Here is a 15,717-nt window from a genome sequence, read left to right as displayed (position 1 = left end):
TTACCTCTTGTTCAGCGTTAAGGTTAGGGAATTCCCCGAGTAAACTCTCCTTAATCTAAGAAGAGATTAAAATCTATTCATATATCTTTCAATTAATACTATTATTTCTTATCTGTACTTTTTCCTTCTTCGTAATTTGTATGTTAGAGTATTTAAAAGCGTGTTACTTTTATCAAATATTTGGAATAAAAAATTATACACATAAAAAGAATTCTGAAGAAAACTATTATTATTCTATGAATATGCAAATTTACTGATTGAAGGTATATAAATACGAAATTTGTATTGCCCTATTACACAATTTTAAGATGCAACATTCACCTAAATGGAAGTTGCTCATGCCGAGTTAGGGTTGATATTTTGTAAAATTTAAATTTGTGGCCGTGAATAAATGCAAACTGTACCTAAACTCATTAAATTTCAAATTTTACAGGTATATAATGGATTTTTAAAAAAAAATTCTGTATTTCATTTTCCCCCCTTATATAACTTGTAGTAATAACTAATGATAGTACGAAAGAACCAACACCGTAGACTTTTGTATCATATAAGTCTGATCAGAATAGGGAATGAACTACAATTCTTGCACAACAATAACTGTGTTGTACATATCATGTAAGGTAGTCTGTGTTATGTAACCATCTATGTATTAGTTTCTTGATCGCAAGTGAAGTTCATGTATCTATTTCACATATCATGTCATCAGTAATCATAATCAATCATTTTAACTTATCAAAAGATTGTATTCATCTGCACAATCAGCAGCAGCAACCAATGAAATAAGGATTAAGTGTCACGTGGTATTGTCTTTGTGACTACCAAGCATTCTTTTTGAAGCCATTGAATGGGTGCTATTTCCTCTTCGTATTTACCCGTTTTTACTGATTATTTTCTTTCTTGCTATTATCTGTGTGCTTTGTATGGCGATATTTTAAGGTGTCACCTCATTCTTCTATTTAATGATGTTTGCATTTGACAAGATTTATAAAAGTCTGAGTTGTATTTTTGATACTCGGGGATCTACCTATTAGGAGTTGTAAATAAGTTTTCATCTTCTGCAATCGTCATCAATAAATGACAATTTTCAACCAACAATATGTACATGTATTCTGTTGTTAATCACTCTTAAGAAAAATAACAAAGCTGCGGGACTGAGGAATCCGGTTTCTTCAAATAGTATTTTGTATTGTAAAAATGGAGAGAATAAATCCTATTCGGCGATACTGATTGTCGGTGTAATTAGTGGGACTTTTTCTACTAACAATCCTTGTAATCTAATCAGATATGACAGTTTATCTCTATGAAATTTCTTTTCAGATGTAATAAACGTTTTATATGTATTTTATGCATGTATTCTGCATAGCAGTTTGAAATAGAATGAATCGTGAATGCTTATTGAGCATATTTTGAACGAAAAATAGCTATCTAATCTAACACTTTTGACTTCGCCTTTATAATTTTATTTTCTATTTAGGACAATGATCTTTCAACACATTACCTAATTTTTAATTACAGTATACATGTATTACATTTTATCTACTTTCAGTGATGAAAGGAAAGCGAATTAAATAATTTCACTTTGATTAAACAAAGTTTCTTTTTAACATTTTCTTATAAGATAGTGGAATATTTATCTTCAGTGGCTCGAGCAAATTTCACTAGAAAAATGTCCATGTTGATGGAGAAAAAATTATTTAAGAAATTCCAAAGAATACGCTTTAATACACATCCGAGATGTGATGGCATTCTAATTTTCCAAAAATGATACCGTTTTATCAAAATTAACATACAGGTGGATGAAAATTCTTGTCTTGGCAAACTTTGAATGAAGAGCATGTGACACGGTAATTGAATAAAAGCATTAGATAGATAGATAGAAACATAGATAGATTGATAGATAGATAGAAACATAGATAGATTGATAGTTAGATAGAACAAAACAAAAGGGATACAACAGTTAATTACCTGCTATTTTGTACAAGTATCAATATAAACTGCCCCTTGCTCATGAATTGCTTGCCATACTGTTACAATTTGATATGAATGATACTTCTAATCATACATACTATCGCTGCCTTTGTTCTATTATATCTATAGTTAATAGTACAATGATATGAAAAATACTCTCCTATTATATCTATAGTCAATAGTACAATGATATGAAAAATACTTTCCTATTATATCTATAGTTAATAGTACAATGATATGAAAAATACTCTCCTATTATATCTATAGTTAATAGTACAATGATATGAAAAATACTTTCCTATTATATCTATAGTTAATAGTACAATGATATGAAAAATACTTTCCTATTATATCTATAGTTAATAGTACAATGATATGAAAAATACTTTCCTATTATATCTATAGTTAATAGTACAATGATATGAAAAATACTTTCCTATTATATCTATAGTTAATAGTACAATGAAATGAAAAATACTTTCCTATTATATCTATAGTTAATAGTACAATGAAATGAAAAATACTTTCCTATTATATCTATAGTTAATAGTACAATGCAATGAAAAATACTCTCCTATTATATCTATAGTTAATAGTACAATGATATGAAAAATACTCTCCTGTGCGACTCGTTTACATGTACGTCTTAAGTACCATTGATCGTTTCACCTTTAACCTTCATTAATCAATTTGATCCTTGATTAAGCTTTATTAGAGTTCACATCACATGTTTGACTGATATGACGTATTTCATTTAGCTCTGTATGATGTACCTTGTCTAAGATCCAGTCTTAGTTTATTGTAGAAAGTAGTTTTAGCTATTCTAGTGTAAAAGTATTACTTTTTTTCATTGTTTTCTTATTTTCACATGTAAAATTAATTTTCTCCACTGGAAGGAAGTGGTGCTCCCAATTAAATTACTGATTTTAAGTTACCGTAAGATACTGTAATAAATGGAAATGTTTCAAAACTGAGTTGTTTGCGCGAATTTTCTTTCATAGACTGAGGGAGTATTTAGATCATGTCATCGTCCCAGACACGGAAGATAAAATCGGTGCCAATTTCTATTCCCTTATTCCCTTAAACCCGAAGTAGACTAAAATGATTTGAAAGTTCACAAAGCGAGCATGTTTTGTTCTGTGTTTTGGGGTTTTTTTTTTTTTTTATAATGTTCTACATAAATAAGCGACTGAGTAAATCTTCTTTCCATAATTCATTAGAATTAGGAAACGGGAATTCCTTTTAACTTATTACCACTTTAACATAAACATGTTTATTAAGAGCACAGTGACACCTCTCCATATATACAGTAGAGACAAATAACATTTAAATAAACTGAAGATGAAATGATATCAGACACGAAAAGTATTCATAAAGCACGGGGGGGGAGGGGGGGGTGCGTGTGTGCAAAGCACAAAGAAATTCCCCACACATAAATATTCACTTCCCTGTTCCCGAAGTTGAACGGGCGACCTGTAGAACCAAGCCCTCTAGATCCGCGCCATACTGCTCTACATTCGAAAGATTTTTTTAAAACTTGGATTTTCGCGAAATTGCCACCCCCTACATATCCATTGAAAAAGTAAAACTAGGCTTATACATGATACACACAGCATTTTAAAATGTTTCATAAAACATACAAATAACTGTTAACTAAATATGATTGACCTAACTGAAGAAATATAGCGCTTTCATCACCTGATTTCAATTATTCTCTCTCTCTTTCTCTTTCTCTCTCTCTCATCCATGTATTTACCAAATGAAATGATCGCCATTTCCTCATGAATGTGAACGATATGCAAATTATATAGTACAACTATTTTGACGGCTGGAAATTCTCCAAAAGAAATGAAAATAGAATGTAGATATATATAAGAAATAATTTTTATTTTAGAAAAAAGACTTAACGCTGAAATATTGGTCATTATTTTAGTGCCAGAGAGACAGACAGACAGACATATACATGTACATGTACCAGCAGCAAAACGCAACAAGAGACGGTGTTGTAGGACATAAAATCCACTTTTGCTTAGTGCAGATAACACACACTGTATATATATTAAAAGTAGTAGATTGCAATTTACAGCATGTACATGTGTCAGCAGCAAAAACCAACGAGAAACGGTGTTATAGGACATGTACATATATAAGATCCACTCTTGCTTAGTGTAGATAATACCGGTACATACATAAACATGCACACATAGGCATTCATACACACACACACACACACACACACACACACACACACACACACACACACACACACATATATATATATATATATATATATATATATATATACATACATACATACATAAATACACGTATATACATACACACATATTTATACATACAAAGAAGGTATAAATTCACATATTGTGACCACAGTATATACGAAATAAAAATGAATAACCATAAAGAGTCTTGGATAATGGACAAAATGAAAATAGCTGATATTGCTCAGCATGTCTCAACAAATCATGAACTCAGCATCTGACATAGGATGCAAAGAGTATCGTGTTAAATAGAAACTATATCCTATTAATTTGGAAATTCATTATTTTGATATAGAGATATTCATGAAATAATGAGAGAGAGAGAGAGAGAGAGAGAGAGAGAGAGAGAGAGAGAGAGAGAGAGTTATATATGGTTGATGTGATAGGCAATATACAAAAATTCTAAATTACTCTTAATGTTGAAATTAAAAATTATTTAAATTGTTTGAGTTATTGATTTCTTTGAACCACGGATGGGAATTCCCCAGTGAAATTTAAATAAGGTAGTTGGCGTTTTAAAGACTGTTTATATGCATATAGGAAGTTCAGAGAAGTCCTTAAAAACAAACTTTGTTCTCAGAAAAAACGATTATCACAAACCAGAACAGAAATCGCACTTCATACTTTTGAACATTTGGAAAACTGTACGCAATGTTTGCTGCAATTAATATTTTGTTAATAATTTTGATATCGTTTGCATTTGGATTTGAATCAGCTTTTGAGGTATGTACCTCTACATCTCTCTTTCTTTATCTCTCTCTCATTCTGTGTGTGATATATTGATGTAATAAATTGTGACTAAATTCATAGTTTTTATTCGTGATTGACTTTCATGTTGATGTGTTGTTTGGTGAATTCATGATACAGGAAGAAAACAGTACTTGTCTGGTGAAAAATTTGGAACCCGGGCATTTATTGTCTTGTACTGACATGGAGAACTTCCCAGTGTCCATTCTGTCGGAAGTACCCAGTGGATCGTCATGCAACATGCTCTGTCCTCGTAAAGACGTCGAAGCCTGGGTCACGTGTGATGACGGAAAGTGGAACGATTACTACATCAAATGTACAATTTCAAATTAGTCAATGTGATTTTAAAATGTCGAATAATGTATGATGTATTAAGAAATTAAAGAGCTAATTTAATTGAATTGTTTCAGATTGTGAGGAGGCAACACCAATAAAACATGCACATGTGATTAAAAAACGGGGGTGGCGAGTTAGGATTAGGATTAGGGTCCGGCGGTTTGTACGCAAGATTAAATGTTTTTTTGGATCCAGAAGCTGCAAACCTCGTAAGTATCCATAGAGTTTGAAGTTAAAGATGAATCATTTTAAAATAGTAATATAGCTTCAATGTTATTGCACCTTAGAGATGTTGCTGATAATCTGCTCTCTTTTTGCCATGTCTGGTCAGTATTTTATCGTTCTGTCAGGTGATAATACTGCACCAAGTTTAAAATGTCCACCGGATCAGAAAGTCATTGCGGAAAAATCACAAACATGGAAAAGGGTTGACTGGGTGGAACCCACAGCCAACGATGGCGTCGATGGGCCGATAACGTAAGCTATATAGCATATTGTTACTAAAACACTAACGCTGTATAATTTCATGATCAGATTTGGGTATTAACTTTACTTTCGTTCATTCAGACCAACGCGTCAAGGAAACGGACCCGGAAGTATATTTTCCGGAAAGAGCATTATTGGATACTATGCCCGTGACAAGAGCGGAAATATGGCCCGATGTTTCTTTTCCGTGACAGTTACAGGTTAAGATTATCTCAATACCGGAAGTATCTATACATTACTTGATTTGTAACAGTTCATGGTTGCATTTTAATATATTTCCTTCGTTCCATTTTCAGTGGTAAGGTGCCCTCCACACAAACCCATAAGTAACGGATATTTCCAGTGTCACCCGAGTAATGATCCAAGATATGGTGCAAGGTGTACTTTCGGATGCTATCGTGGGTATTTGCGCATTGGAAACTCCCAACTAGACTGTTTGAATTCAGGGTCATGGAATTACCCGACTCCCCGTTGTCAAAGTAATTTTTTCGTAGTTCCTTATAATAATGTACATGAATTTTTATATTGTCACCAACAAAATCTTTCCATGTACATTTTTTCTTTGTAGAAAAAACATGCCCAACACTTCCTCCTGCAGTTGGCAACTTACAGTATTCCTGTACCGACGGAAACAAATATCGCAGCATCTGCACATATTCGTGCGCGAGTGGATATGATATCACTCCTGGTATGTCACGTGTTCGGGTTTGTACAGCCTTTGGCTATTGGCGAGGACCAGAGCCCTCATGTAAAGGTAAAGTTCTGTTTTATTCTAGTAACAATATTACATATACAAATGTATTACCCGACATTAGTGGTTAAACGTTCGAAAGTAAATTATGTTTTCTGTGTTGAAATATATTAAATCTCCGTCTTTCAGATATTGAACCCCCAAAACTTGAGAATTGTGTACATACGGTATACGCATTTGCTAATCGCAATTCAACGTATGGTGTTGTTACGTGGAAGCAACCGACTGTCATTGACAATCACGATAACAACATCACTGTGATCAAAGAGGGAACCATTTCACCAGGTGACGTAATAGCGGCCGGAAACTACAAAGTTAATTACAGAGCCATAGACACATCAGGAAATCAGGCTACTGTATGCACAACAAACATCATAATGAAAGGTATAGATTATTAAACCTGATCCGAAACTCAAATAGAATATATTTATAATTTCACTTCTGCAATGTATTTCTTTAATATTGTATGCAGTTCTCACGTGCCCCACTGTGTATCCAACGCCTTTCTTGGATGTGACCTGTCCTTGGGGAGCGAAATATGGCAGTCAGTGTGAGTTTCGCTGTGACCCTGGGTCGGTTCGAAACGGATCTCAGATTGCCGTCTGCGAAAAGAACGGAAATAATAACTACGGATACTGGACGTGGGGCGACCGACAGCCATTTTGTCAAGGTTTGTTGTGTTTTTGATACATAATGCCTTATGCTGCCTTATTCACCATACAACAAGCACTTCAATTTCCTTTTTCTTTTTCCCCTTTATAGTTATACAGAATTGCAAGCGGAAACTAAATGAACCTAAAAATGGCGCCGTTGCTTGTGACTACTGGTTGGGTGGAAAGTTTTGCCAAATGCTTTGCAAAAGTGGATTTGATGTCAGACCTGGGTATCAATTTTCCGACATGATTGTTTGTGGTGATAGTGGAAAATGGCTTCCAACAGGGGCACTTCCGCTCCCGGACTGCACAGGTAAATTCAAAGTTACATTTAAGAATTTATTCAATATGTAAAAAAAAAAATGCATTTGAAGACTAGATGGAAGAGCTTTGATGACAACAATTTATATTGACAGATACTCGCAGAGCAAGGGGAGGAAGGCTACGAATGTCTGCCACGTACTATTTCGATGGTGATTGCACAAACGCCTCTGTTGTAGCAGAAATAAAGAGCAAATTTATTGCAACGTTAAGTAATTCAAAATACAGAGATGCTTGTCAAATACATGCAAAAGAATGTAAAGCGGAAAACGTTCAGGTAACTCACATTTCTCCTCCCGTTTAATTCATTTCATTTTGTCATGATTTCATTCAAGAAATGTTTTCGTAACTCTTTTTGGGACATTTTTAGGTGAAATGTGGAGGCGTTGGACGAAAACGGCGATCAGCTGAATTAAGACTGGACTTTGATATCGCTGCATACTTCGACAATAGCACATTTTCGGATTCTTTTGCACACCTTAGACGCAACCAGTTGAACCTGACACATACGATAAGAGATGCACGAGCGTCAGGAACCCTTGACTTTAACATCAGCTTTGGGGGAAGCATGGAAGCGCAAGATATTGGCAATTATGATCTCATACTTGACTGCCCAGAGAAGACGATTCCATCGTACAAAACAGTATCATGTGGTACGTTTTAGTCTTCCTATCAAAATATATTATTGCAAATTACTTTAACAAGGTAAAGATTGATCTTATAGATGGTTTTGTGTTTGATACGTACTCTTATTAATGATATCTATCAAATATGCATTCAGTCTACGAACATGAGTATCTAAAATTATCACACTCTGCTGGGGAATTTCGTTCTACAGTTGAATGCGCTGCTGGCACATATTATAATGTTACCACGGAAACTTGTCCGATGTGTCCGCGAGGAACCTATCAGTCCGTAAGTGGTCAAGATCACTGTGTCCCGTGTCCAGCCGGTTATACGACAGAAGCAGTAGGTGGACAGCAGGTATCGCATTGTAAACGTAAGTCTGTATTTGATGATGATTTTCATAGCAGAACATTTGTCCTTCCTGTAGAAATGAGGCGACTCTTCCTGTCTTTATATGAACTGATCACTGACATCACCTGTATGAAAGGGATACAAAAAGAGAACATACAACTATTTCTTTTATAGCTGGTTGCAAACCTGGGTCATGGTCACGTAATGGGACCCCGGATTGTTCTCTGTGTCCAATTGGGACTTACACAGATCAGTATGGATCTTCCGAATGTAGGAAATGTCCAGGGTCAACGACCACAGTGGAAGAAGGGTCAAATGCACTGTCACAGTGTCAAGGTTTGTATCAGCCGATACTGCTATACGATAGGTTATCCAAAGTTTGACACAGTCCAAATTAGTAATTTAACATACCTGTTTTTCTTTAGAATTTGATCTATTCCTTACTGACGATAACAGTTTGGTTTCCGTAAACTTCGACACACAAAAGAGTACCGACCGCTTTGTAGTTTCATTTTGGACAAGTAATGACCATACATTGAACACCCTAGAAATCAACATTTCAACTGTTAGTGGAATGAGAATTTTGCAAATAGAGATCGGCACTACGATTAGAGTCAGCAATAGCAGGTATATCGTCAAGTACAGGGTATAATGACAATGAATTTAGAGATACATGTTGGACAAAATGCATAATGGGGGTCTGCATACGATATATAGAATTATTATAGAACTATTATTTTCTTAGTCGAACCATTGAAACAAGGCGACAACTTACCACCAGCAGGTGGCAATCTGTGGTGCTGACAGTCGATGGTGGTGGTATGAACCTGTATATTAATGGTGAAAATAGCTGGACCATGGATTTAGAAGTTGAATTAGCAGCACAAATGAAGCTGAGTTTGAAAGGTGAAGAAAAAAACTCATTTCGCCAAATGTAGATATTTTACATAAATTTGCATTGGACGTTGTTAGCTTATGAAAATGAAACAAGCATCTAATTGATATTATTTCAGGACTAGCAACAGTATCACAGTTAAACATATGGAGTTACAACACCACGACTCTCTCCACTATTCTTCAAATGACGAAACAGTGCTTTAACAGTAATAACGGTGACATTTTTAAATGGAAGACGTTCGAAGACGTATCCGATGATAATACCTTTATACAAATACCCAGCCACTGTGATTGTAAGTAGTTATCTCTTCAGAAACCTTTAGGATGTTGATGATTTTGGGTTATCTGATCTTATGGAATTCACTTTTCCAGATGTTGATGACTGCCTCTCAAGCCCATGTCTGAATGGAAAATGCGTGGACAAGTTGAGTGGGTACAGCTGCGACTGTTATTATGGTTTCCTCGGTGACAATTGCGGAGAGAACATAGACGATTGTGTAGACCACGCATGCGACAACAATGCAACCTGTGTTGATGGCGCCGCGGATTACACTTGTCGGTGTGAATATGGATATAAGGGAGATCTGTGTGAAGTAGCAATGGGTAAATACACCGCACTTCTTTCTATTCTTCCATGTGTCAATTAGAAAATATTTTTTTTGCATTTGCAAACCATTCTCATTAGTTTTTTATGATATCAGTTGATGGGTCATGGGGAGACTGGGGTGAGTGGTCGTCCTGTTCAGTAACGTGTGGGAATGGAACACAACAAAGGTCTAGAATTTGTAACAACCCAGCTCCTGACAACGGGGGACTGGACTGTCCAGATAGCAGCACAGAAAATACGACTTGTAACCAAGAAAAGTGTCCAGGTACGTTGTCATTAAACATCTCTCCAAATTCCTTATCATGTGACAAACTGAATTTTATGTAACTTAGTTGTTTTACAATTCGATGTAAACTTTAGTGCTTATCTTGTTTACAGAGTGTTCCGTTTTAGAAAAACTGGATAATGTGATACTGACATGTAGTAATGATAGTGACGGCATCAACTGCACGTTCGATTGTGAAGATGGATATGATTTTGATCATGATATTAAATCTTTCTATTATTGCGGAAAAGATACATTTTACCTCTGGGATTTCCAGACAGACGACAATCCTGATGGCAAAACACCTTACTGTTCTGGTGAGTAATTTTGACACAAGAAATCTTAACACGTGTGCACTAAACATTCCCATGACAGTCTAATTTCTTCTTTCTTCAGAGATAAAACATGGTAGCAAAGTACAAGTAGGCTATTCTGCCGCGTACAAAGACCTGCACTGCGATACCTCTAGTATATACAGTGAAACTAGTTCAACAGTCCCGCACGCCGTTCAGCGAGGTCTCAATAACGTTAACTGTATAGTAACGGGTGTCTGTGTACTGGACAAAATAGCAGTAACTGGATGTAGTCAGAGACAAAAGCGGTCCACCACGCCTACTACTGCAGGATTTCAAGTCTCATTGACATGTGATCCAACTCTCTGTACGTAATATAAAAAAAAGGTTTTTATATTTTTAAATTTTAATTTTGACTTGGAAGACAGTTGACAGATCCTATTGATACAATTTTCTTTTAAAATCAGATGGGTCCGAGCAGTGTTACGGTGCCTTGTATACATCAGTTGACGATTTACAGACTATGGCTCAGAATAATTCCTTCGACACTACTATACAAGGAACATTGTACGAAATCAACATGACGGGTACAGATGCAACAAGCTCAGTATCCTGTCCTACTGGTTCAGTCCCTGTCGGATTCTACTGTGGTAACTTAGCATTTCATTTATAACTACAAACATGTGCTTTTAGTTCTATAACATTGTATACATTTGCATGATCACATTGCAGTTCCGTGTGGTCCTGGTCGCTATTACAAAGATGATGAATGTGTCAAGTGTGACTTCGGAACCTACCAGGATCGTTCAGGACAGCTGTCTTGTAAAGAATGCCCGGATGAAACTACTACTCCCGGGAGAGAGTCACGAAGTTCCACAGAATGTTCTGTTAAACTTCAGAATTCTAAAGATGGTAGGTTTATTGGTAATGATAGTCCTCCTTTGATGTTCATTTAAAGAAATGTTCCTGTCTTCAAGATAATATGGCATGAATATTCGTTTTAAATTTCAGAAAGTGGCGTTATTGTACTGGGCATTCTATCTTCTATAATTGTGGGTGTTTTCCTTGGGATGACCATTTTCTCTATAAGACGATATTTGTAAGTGATTGTAGTCTTACAAAACACGAACTGTTACACTACGTGCCACAATGCAGATTGGCTTTTTCTAATGTTTCTTTTACACCTTTACAAATTGTAGTGTACTTTTTAGAAAGTTTCTTTAATAGTTACATTTGTTCACAATTATCAACAGTTCCTCCTCGGAGAGCAAAGGACCAATGACTGAAAAACCGAAACAGTTACACAACATGCAGAGTAAACCTGCCTTCATACACAGGTACATCGGTCATTTCCTTTAAAAATTCGATTTAATTCAGACCATTATTCTTACACTGTTTAGTGGACATCGCGTCGTCCTAGGGATTGCTTATGGAGACGTCACGAAGACCGGTGAAAGGATCCAAATTTAGGATCAATGCTCGGCGCTTACGGCCATTGAACAGTGAGGGTTCTTTAGCGTGAGGGTTCGTTAGCGTGCCACACCTACTGTGGCACGGGTCATCCGTTTTTGAGGTCATCTTCAAGGACCCGTGACATTCGCAACTGATGCCGAGAGTTTGGCAATGGAACTGTCACTACCTGTTTTAACGACTGAGGTTTGTAGGGGCCGGGATTCGAACCCCGGCCGTCCGCATGCGAGAAGAACGCTCTAACCTCTCGGCCACCGCGGCGGTCCTGGAGACTATTGATTTAAACAAGACCCGTTTTCGTGGGTTTATGCATTATTTTATCTTAATTTGGTTGTAGGAAGTACGAATATAAAATTGATTTTGAAAATGGGACTTGAAAATATTCTATGATATTCAAATCTTGAAATATATTGCCTCTCCCTATCTGACTCTGTACACCCCCCCCTTCCTGTTTTGGACGTAATTGAGAAATCATAGGGATAAATTATATTCCATTCGGTAAATTGTATCATTTCACTTATAAAAACATATAAATTTAGTTTTCATTTTCACCATTTTTTACAAACGTTTTGTTTGTTGCAAGTGTCGTTAAATATAATTCCATGCTAATATGAATAAAAAATTGTTTATTGCTGGGAGACGTCCCCAATGATAATAACGTTATTCACATTGTGTATTTTGATTTCTAATCAGGAAGACAATTAGAACTCCCAAATTAATCATATCGAAGGCACCGCTGTCCGTGACGAAGGATTTCAAGACAGCAGAAGACAAAGACCTGGAGGTCATCTATCTACCACACTAGTCAGAGACAGTAGACGCTGTGTAGTATTTACACTGGTCATTCCTCAGGGGAAAGAGAGAAAGGGAGAGAGTGGGAACGAGAGAGAGACCGCGAGTGCCAAACAGACAGAGTATTATTGAATGACTGTAGACAATTATTGATCTATATTTTCTGTTGTAAAATATATTTTTTTATTTGAGATACAATTTTAAGCCTTTATGAATCACTTTACTGTCTATGTTATTTATCCATCAATAAAAACAGCTGATGTCAACATGATTGGTTATCGATTCGTGTACGTCACCAGTTATTAGTGATAATCAACATTGCATATTTAAATCGATCGTCTTTGAATTGAAAAGAAAATCCGTTCTTTGAATGCACTTCTAGTGACCTTCCTGGTTAAGTGAAAAATGTAAGCCATTTAAAGATACGGACTACCAAAGTATATTACCCAGTACATACTTACATGTGTAATTTGTAAGATATTTTTGTAGGGTGTATTAAAGGAATAGTAGAGGCCGTTTTGTTAAAAAAAAAAACCCACCAAAGAATTGAAATGAGTCCAAATGACTCATACGTGTCATTTTCTGTAAATAATAATGATGTGTATATATCTCCAAGTTTAAAACTATTATATAGTCTTCAAATTACGTCCTCTGAATTTTGTGCTTCCTGGACAAAAATCCAATCTGTGCAAGTTGCCTCAAAGTGTAACATTTGACGAACATGCAATCATTTCAAAGTTGATGAATATCATTAATTTGTCGTTTTTAATATATCAACAACAAAAAAGATTATTCGGGTGAGAGAAAAAATATTCGCCAAATTGAGCTTTACAACATGTATCTCTTTAAAAAGAATTATATGCGTGGTATGAAGCACGGGACATAGGCACTAGAAATCTCTCTTTTTTTATGAAAACCACTAACATGAGGTCATTTCGTATAAATTTTGCAAAACTTTGTTGTATTTCACATTCAGGTTTCTATGAAGGGAAACGTACAGCAAATGGTTCGCCGAATTTGATGCCTATACCGCCTCCTGAAGTTTTCAAAATAGTTATTTACTTTTTAAATGTTTCAAAGGAGCTCTGGTTATTCTTAAAAGAAGGACCTTAAAACTTAGGCATGTTATGGTAAATAATATAGATTGAGCAGCGTATTATAATTATAGGTTACAAACTTTGTATGGGAATAATATGACGACCGAGTTTTTTGGCGGATAGACCGACCGAGCTTTCCTCGTCCGCGACAAAAAACGTGGTCGTCATATTTTCCCATACAAAGTCTATAACCTTTTTATTATATACTTTCAATTTCATTTAGAACTAACAATAATTTTATTTTTAACAATTTCTTTATTGGTTTAACTGAGTGAAAGTTGGGGGGGGGGGGGGGGAAATTAGAAAATTAACGGCGAAGTAATTTGCTTGTATATTGATTATGACGTAATGTTTCGGGCCGGAATGTTTCCGGGCATATATTGAATAAAAATAATTCTCTACGAAAAAGAATTCATTGTAAACGAGAGCTGAGCTTCTGTAAATAAAAACAAATGACAAGATTGTTACAGGGAATTTTTTTTTAATGGTTTAATCCGTAAATTCGTACTAAACGAGTGTTCCCGTACGATATGAACTGGTTTGATGATTACTAAATTCCTGTTTATTGGCGTAATTCTAATTAACACGTGTTTCATTCAAACATGATTGATATATTTTTATATTATTATCGTTATATATATAAATGGCAGATCCAGGATTTGTTAAAAAGGGTCCCAATAGGCTGACGGTCTGGGGGGCTCCGGGGGTTTGAGGCCTTTTACATTATACTTTTATACTATGAATTCCCCCATACAACACACGTTATCACAGCCACGCCCGCTGTCATCTTTAATATGGCAGCACAGCCAACCCCAGATATAAAACATGTAGAGAGTCAAACACAGGGTGAGTTCAACTTCAATATACCAGAAATCAATGTCCATTCAACCCTGGAGCCTGTAGAATTGATCTCCTTCATTTAGAGCATTACCAACCAATTCAAACTCCTACCACCTCTGAACATTAAAAAATTATGGGAGGGTAAATTTATCGACTTGGTCATACTGTCATACTACTCAAATCGGCAAGATAACTATCCAGTGACATGGATTCACGGGGGAGGGGGGGAGCTACACATTAAAAATGGGAAAATGTGCCTGATCAAGCTAAAATCCAGAACATTTCTTATTATCGAAAAGTGGACATCAACCTTCCTAATCTTCTCGAGCATATTGCTGGAGAAATACAGGACAATGTCGCAAGAACTCCTTAGGTATATGCGAGACATCCGCCTCGCTACATCTAGGTCAGCTGGTTGGTGTAAATCTGATGAACAATTTCCTTTGAGACAGGCCTGTGAATCACATTCCACGTGGGGACATATCAACAGCTAACTATGGCTATTGAACATAACTAATATCCCCCAAAACAATTTCGAACATATACCCAAGAGTGACTTACCCAACGCCCACCCAATTTTGCAATCACTTTAACCTTGGTAAAATTGTCAGTTTTCCCCAAATTGCAGGTTCAGCCACTTTTGCAAGTTGTGCAGTGGGACTCACCCAGTAGTAAATTATCCACTAGACAATACCCTAAAACTCGTCCAATAATTCCTTATACGAGGAATAACTTACAACAGTGAGGTGTTTGTATTTGGCAATGATGGAACATTATATCAATATTTGTAGAGGATCTGGGGGATTTTAGGGGCATTTGAGACATTTCAGGCCAATGTTTTCCCCCTCTGTCAATCAAGACGGAGGACATGTGCTGTTCATTAGGGAAAGTATAATCCCTCACGTAGTGTACCTTTGCGGTTTCCACAAGTGTTAGC

General features: G+C 35.9%; 1 protein-coding gene across 1 annotated transcript; it reads left to right on the top strand.

Annotated features, from left to right (window-relative positions):
• Positions 1-4,743: 4,743 nt before the first annotated feature.
• Positions 4,744-13,109, top strand: LOC125651260 (sushi, von Willebrand factor type A, EGF and pentraxin domain-containing protein 1-like). The gene is made up of 26 exons (XM_056164445.1): positions 4,744-4,970; positions 5,115-5,310; positions 5,405-5,539; positions 5,681-5,807; positions 5,898-6,016; positions 6,113-6,295; positions 6,385-6,570; positions 6,697-6,951; positions 7,040-7,237; positions 7,330-7,533; positions 7,637-7,818; positions 7,912-8,194; positions 8,380-8,541; positions 8,694-8,855; positions 8,945-9,146; positions 9,265-9,425; positions 9,533-9,709; positions 9,789-10,019; positions 10,118-10,288; positions 10,402-10,605; positions 10,685-10,948; positions 11,049-11,231; positions 11,314-11,493; positions 11,593-11,680; positions 11,835-11,918; positions 12,745-13,109. The coding sequence occupies exons 1-26, from the start codon at positions 4,899-4,901 to the stop codon at positions 12,854-12,856; spliced, it is 4,521 nt and encodes a 1,506-aa protein (XP_056020420.1). The 5' UTR covers positions 4,744-4,898; the 3' UTR covers positions 12,857-13,109.
• The last annotated feature ends 2,608 nt before the right edge of the window (positions 13,110-15,717 follow it).

Source organism: Ostrea edulis, chromosome 5 (genome assembly GCF_947568905.1).
Source record: "Ostrea edulis chromosome 5, xbOstEdul1.1, whole genome shotgun sequence".
Classification (NCBI taxonomy): domain Eukaryota; kingdom Metazoa; phylum Mollusca; class Bivalvia; order Ostreida; family Ostreidae; genus Ostrea; species Ostrea edulis.
Note: the sequence above shows the minus strand (reverse complement) of the source record. Positions and strands in the feature narration are given on the sequence as shown.

Coding starts and splice junctions, on each gene's coding strand:
- LOC125651260 (XM_056164445.1), top strand. CDS start 4,899: ATGTTTGCTGCAATTAATATTTTGTTAATAATTTTGATATCGTTTGCA. Junction 5,540..5,680: donor ATCCAGAAGCTGCAAACCTC/GTAAGTATCCAT, acceptor TCGTTCTGTCAG/GTGATAATACTGCACCAAGT. Junction 7,534..7,636: donor TCCGCTCCCGGACTGCACAG/GTAAATTCAAAG, acceptor TTATATTGACAG/ATACTCGCAGAGCAAGGGGA.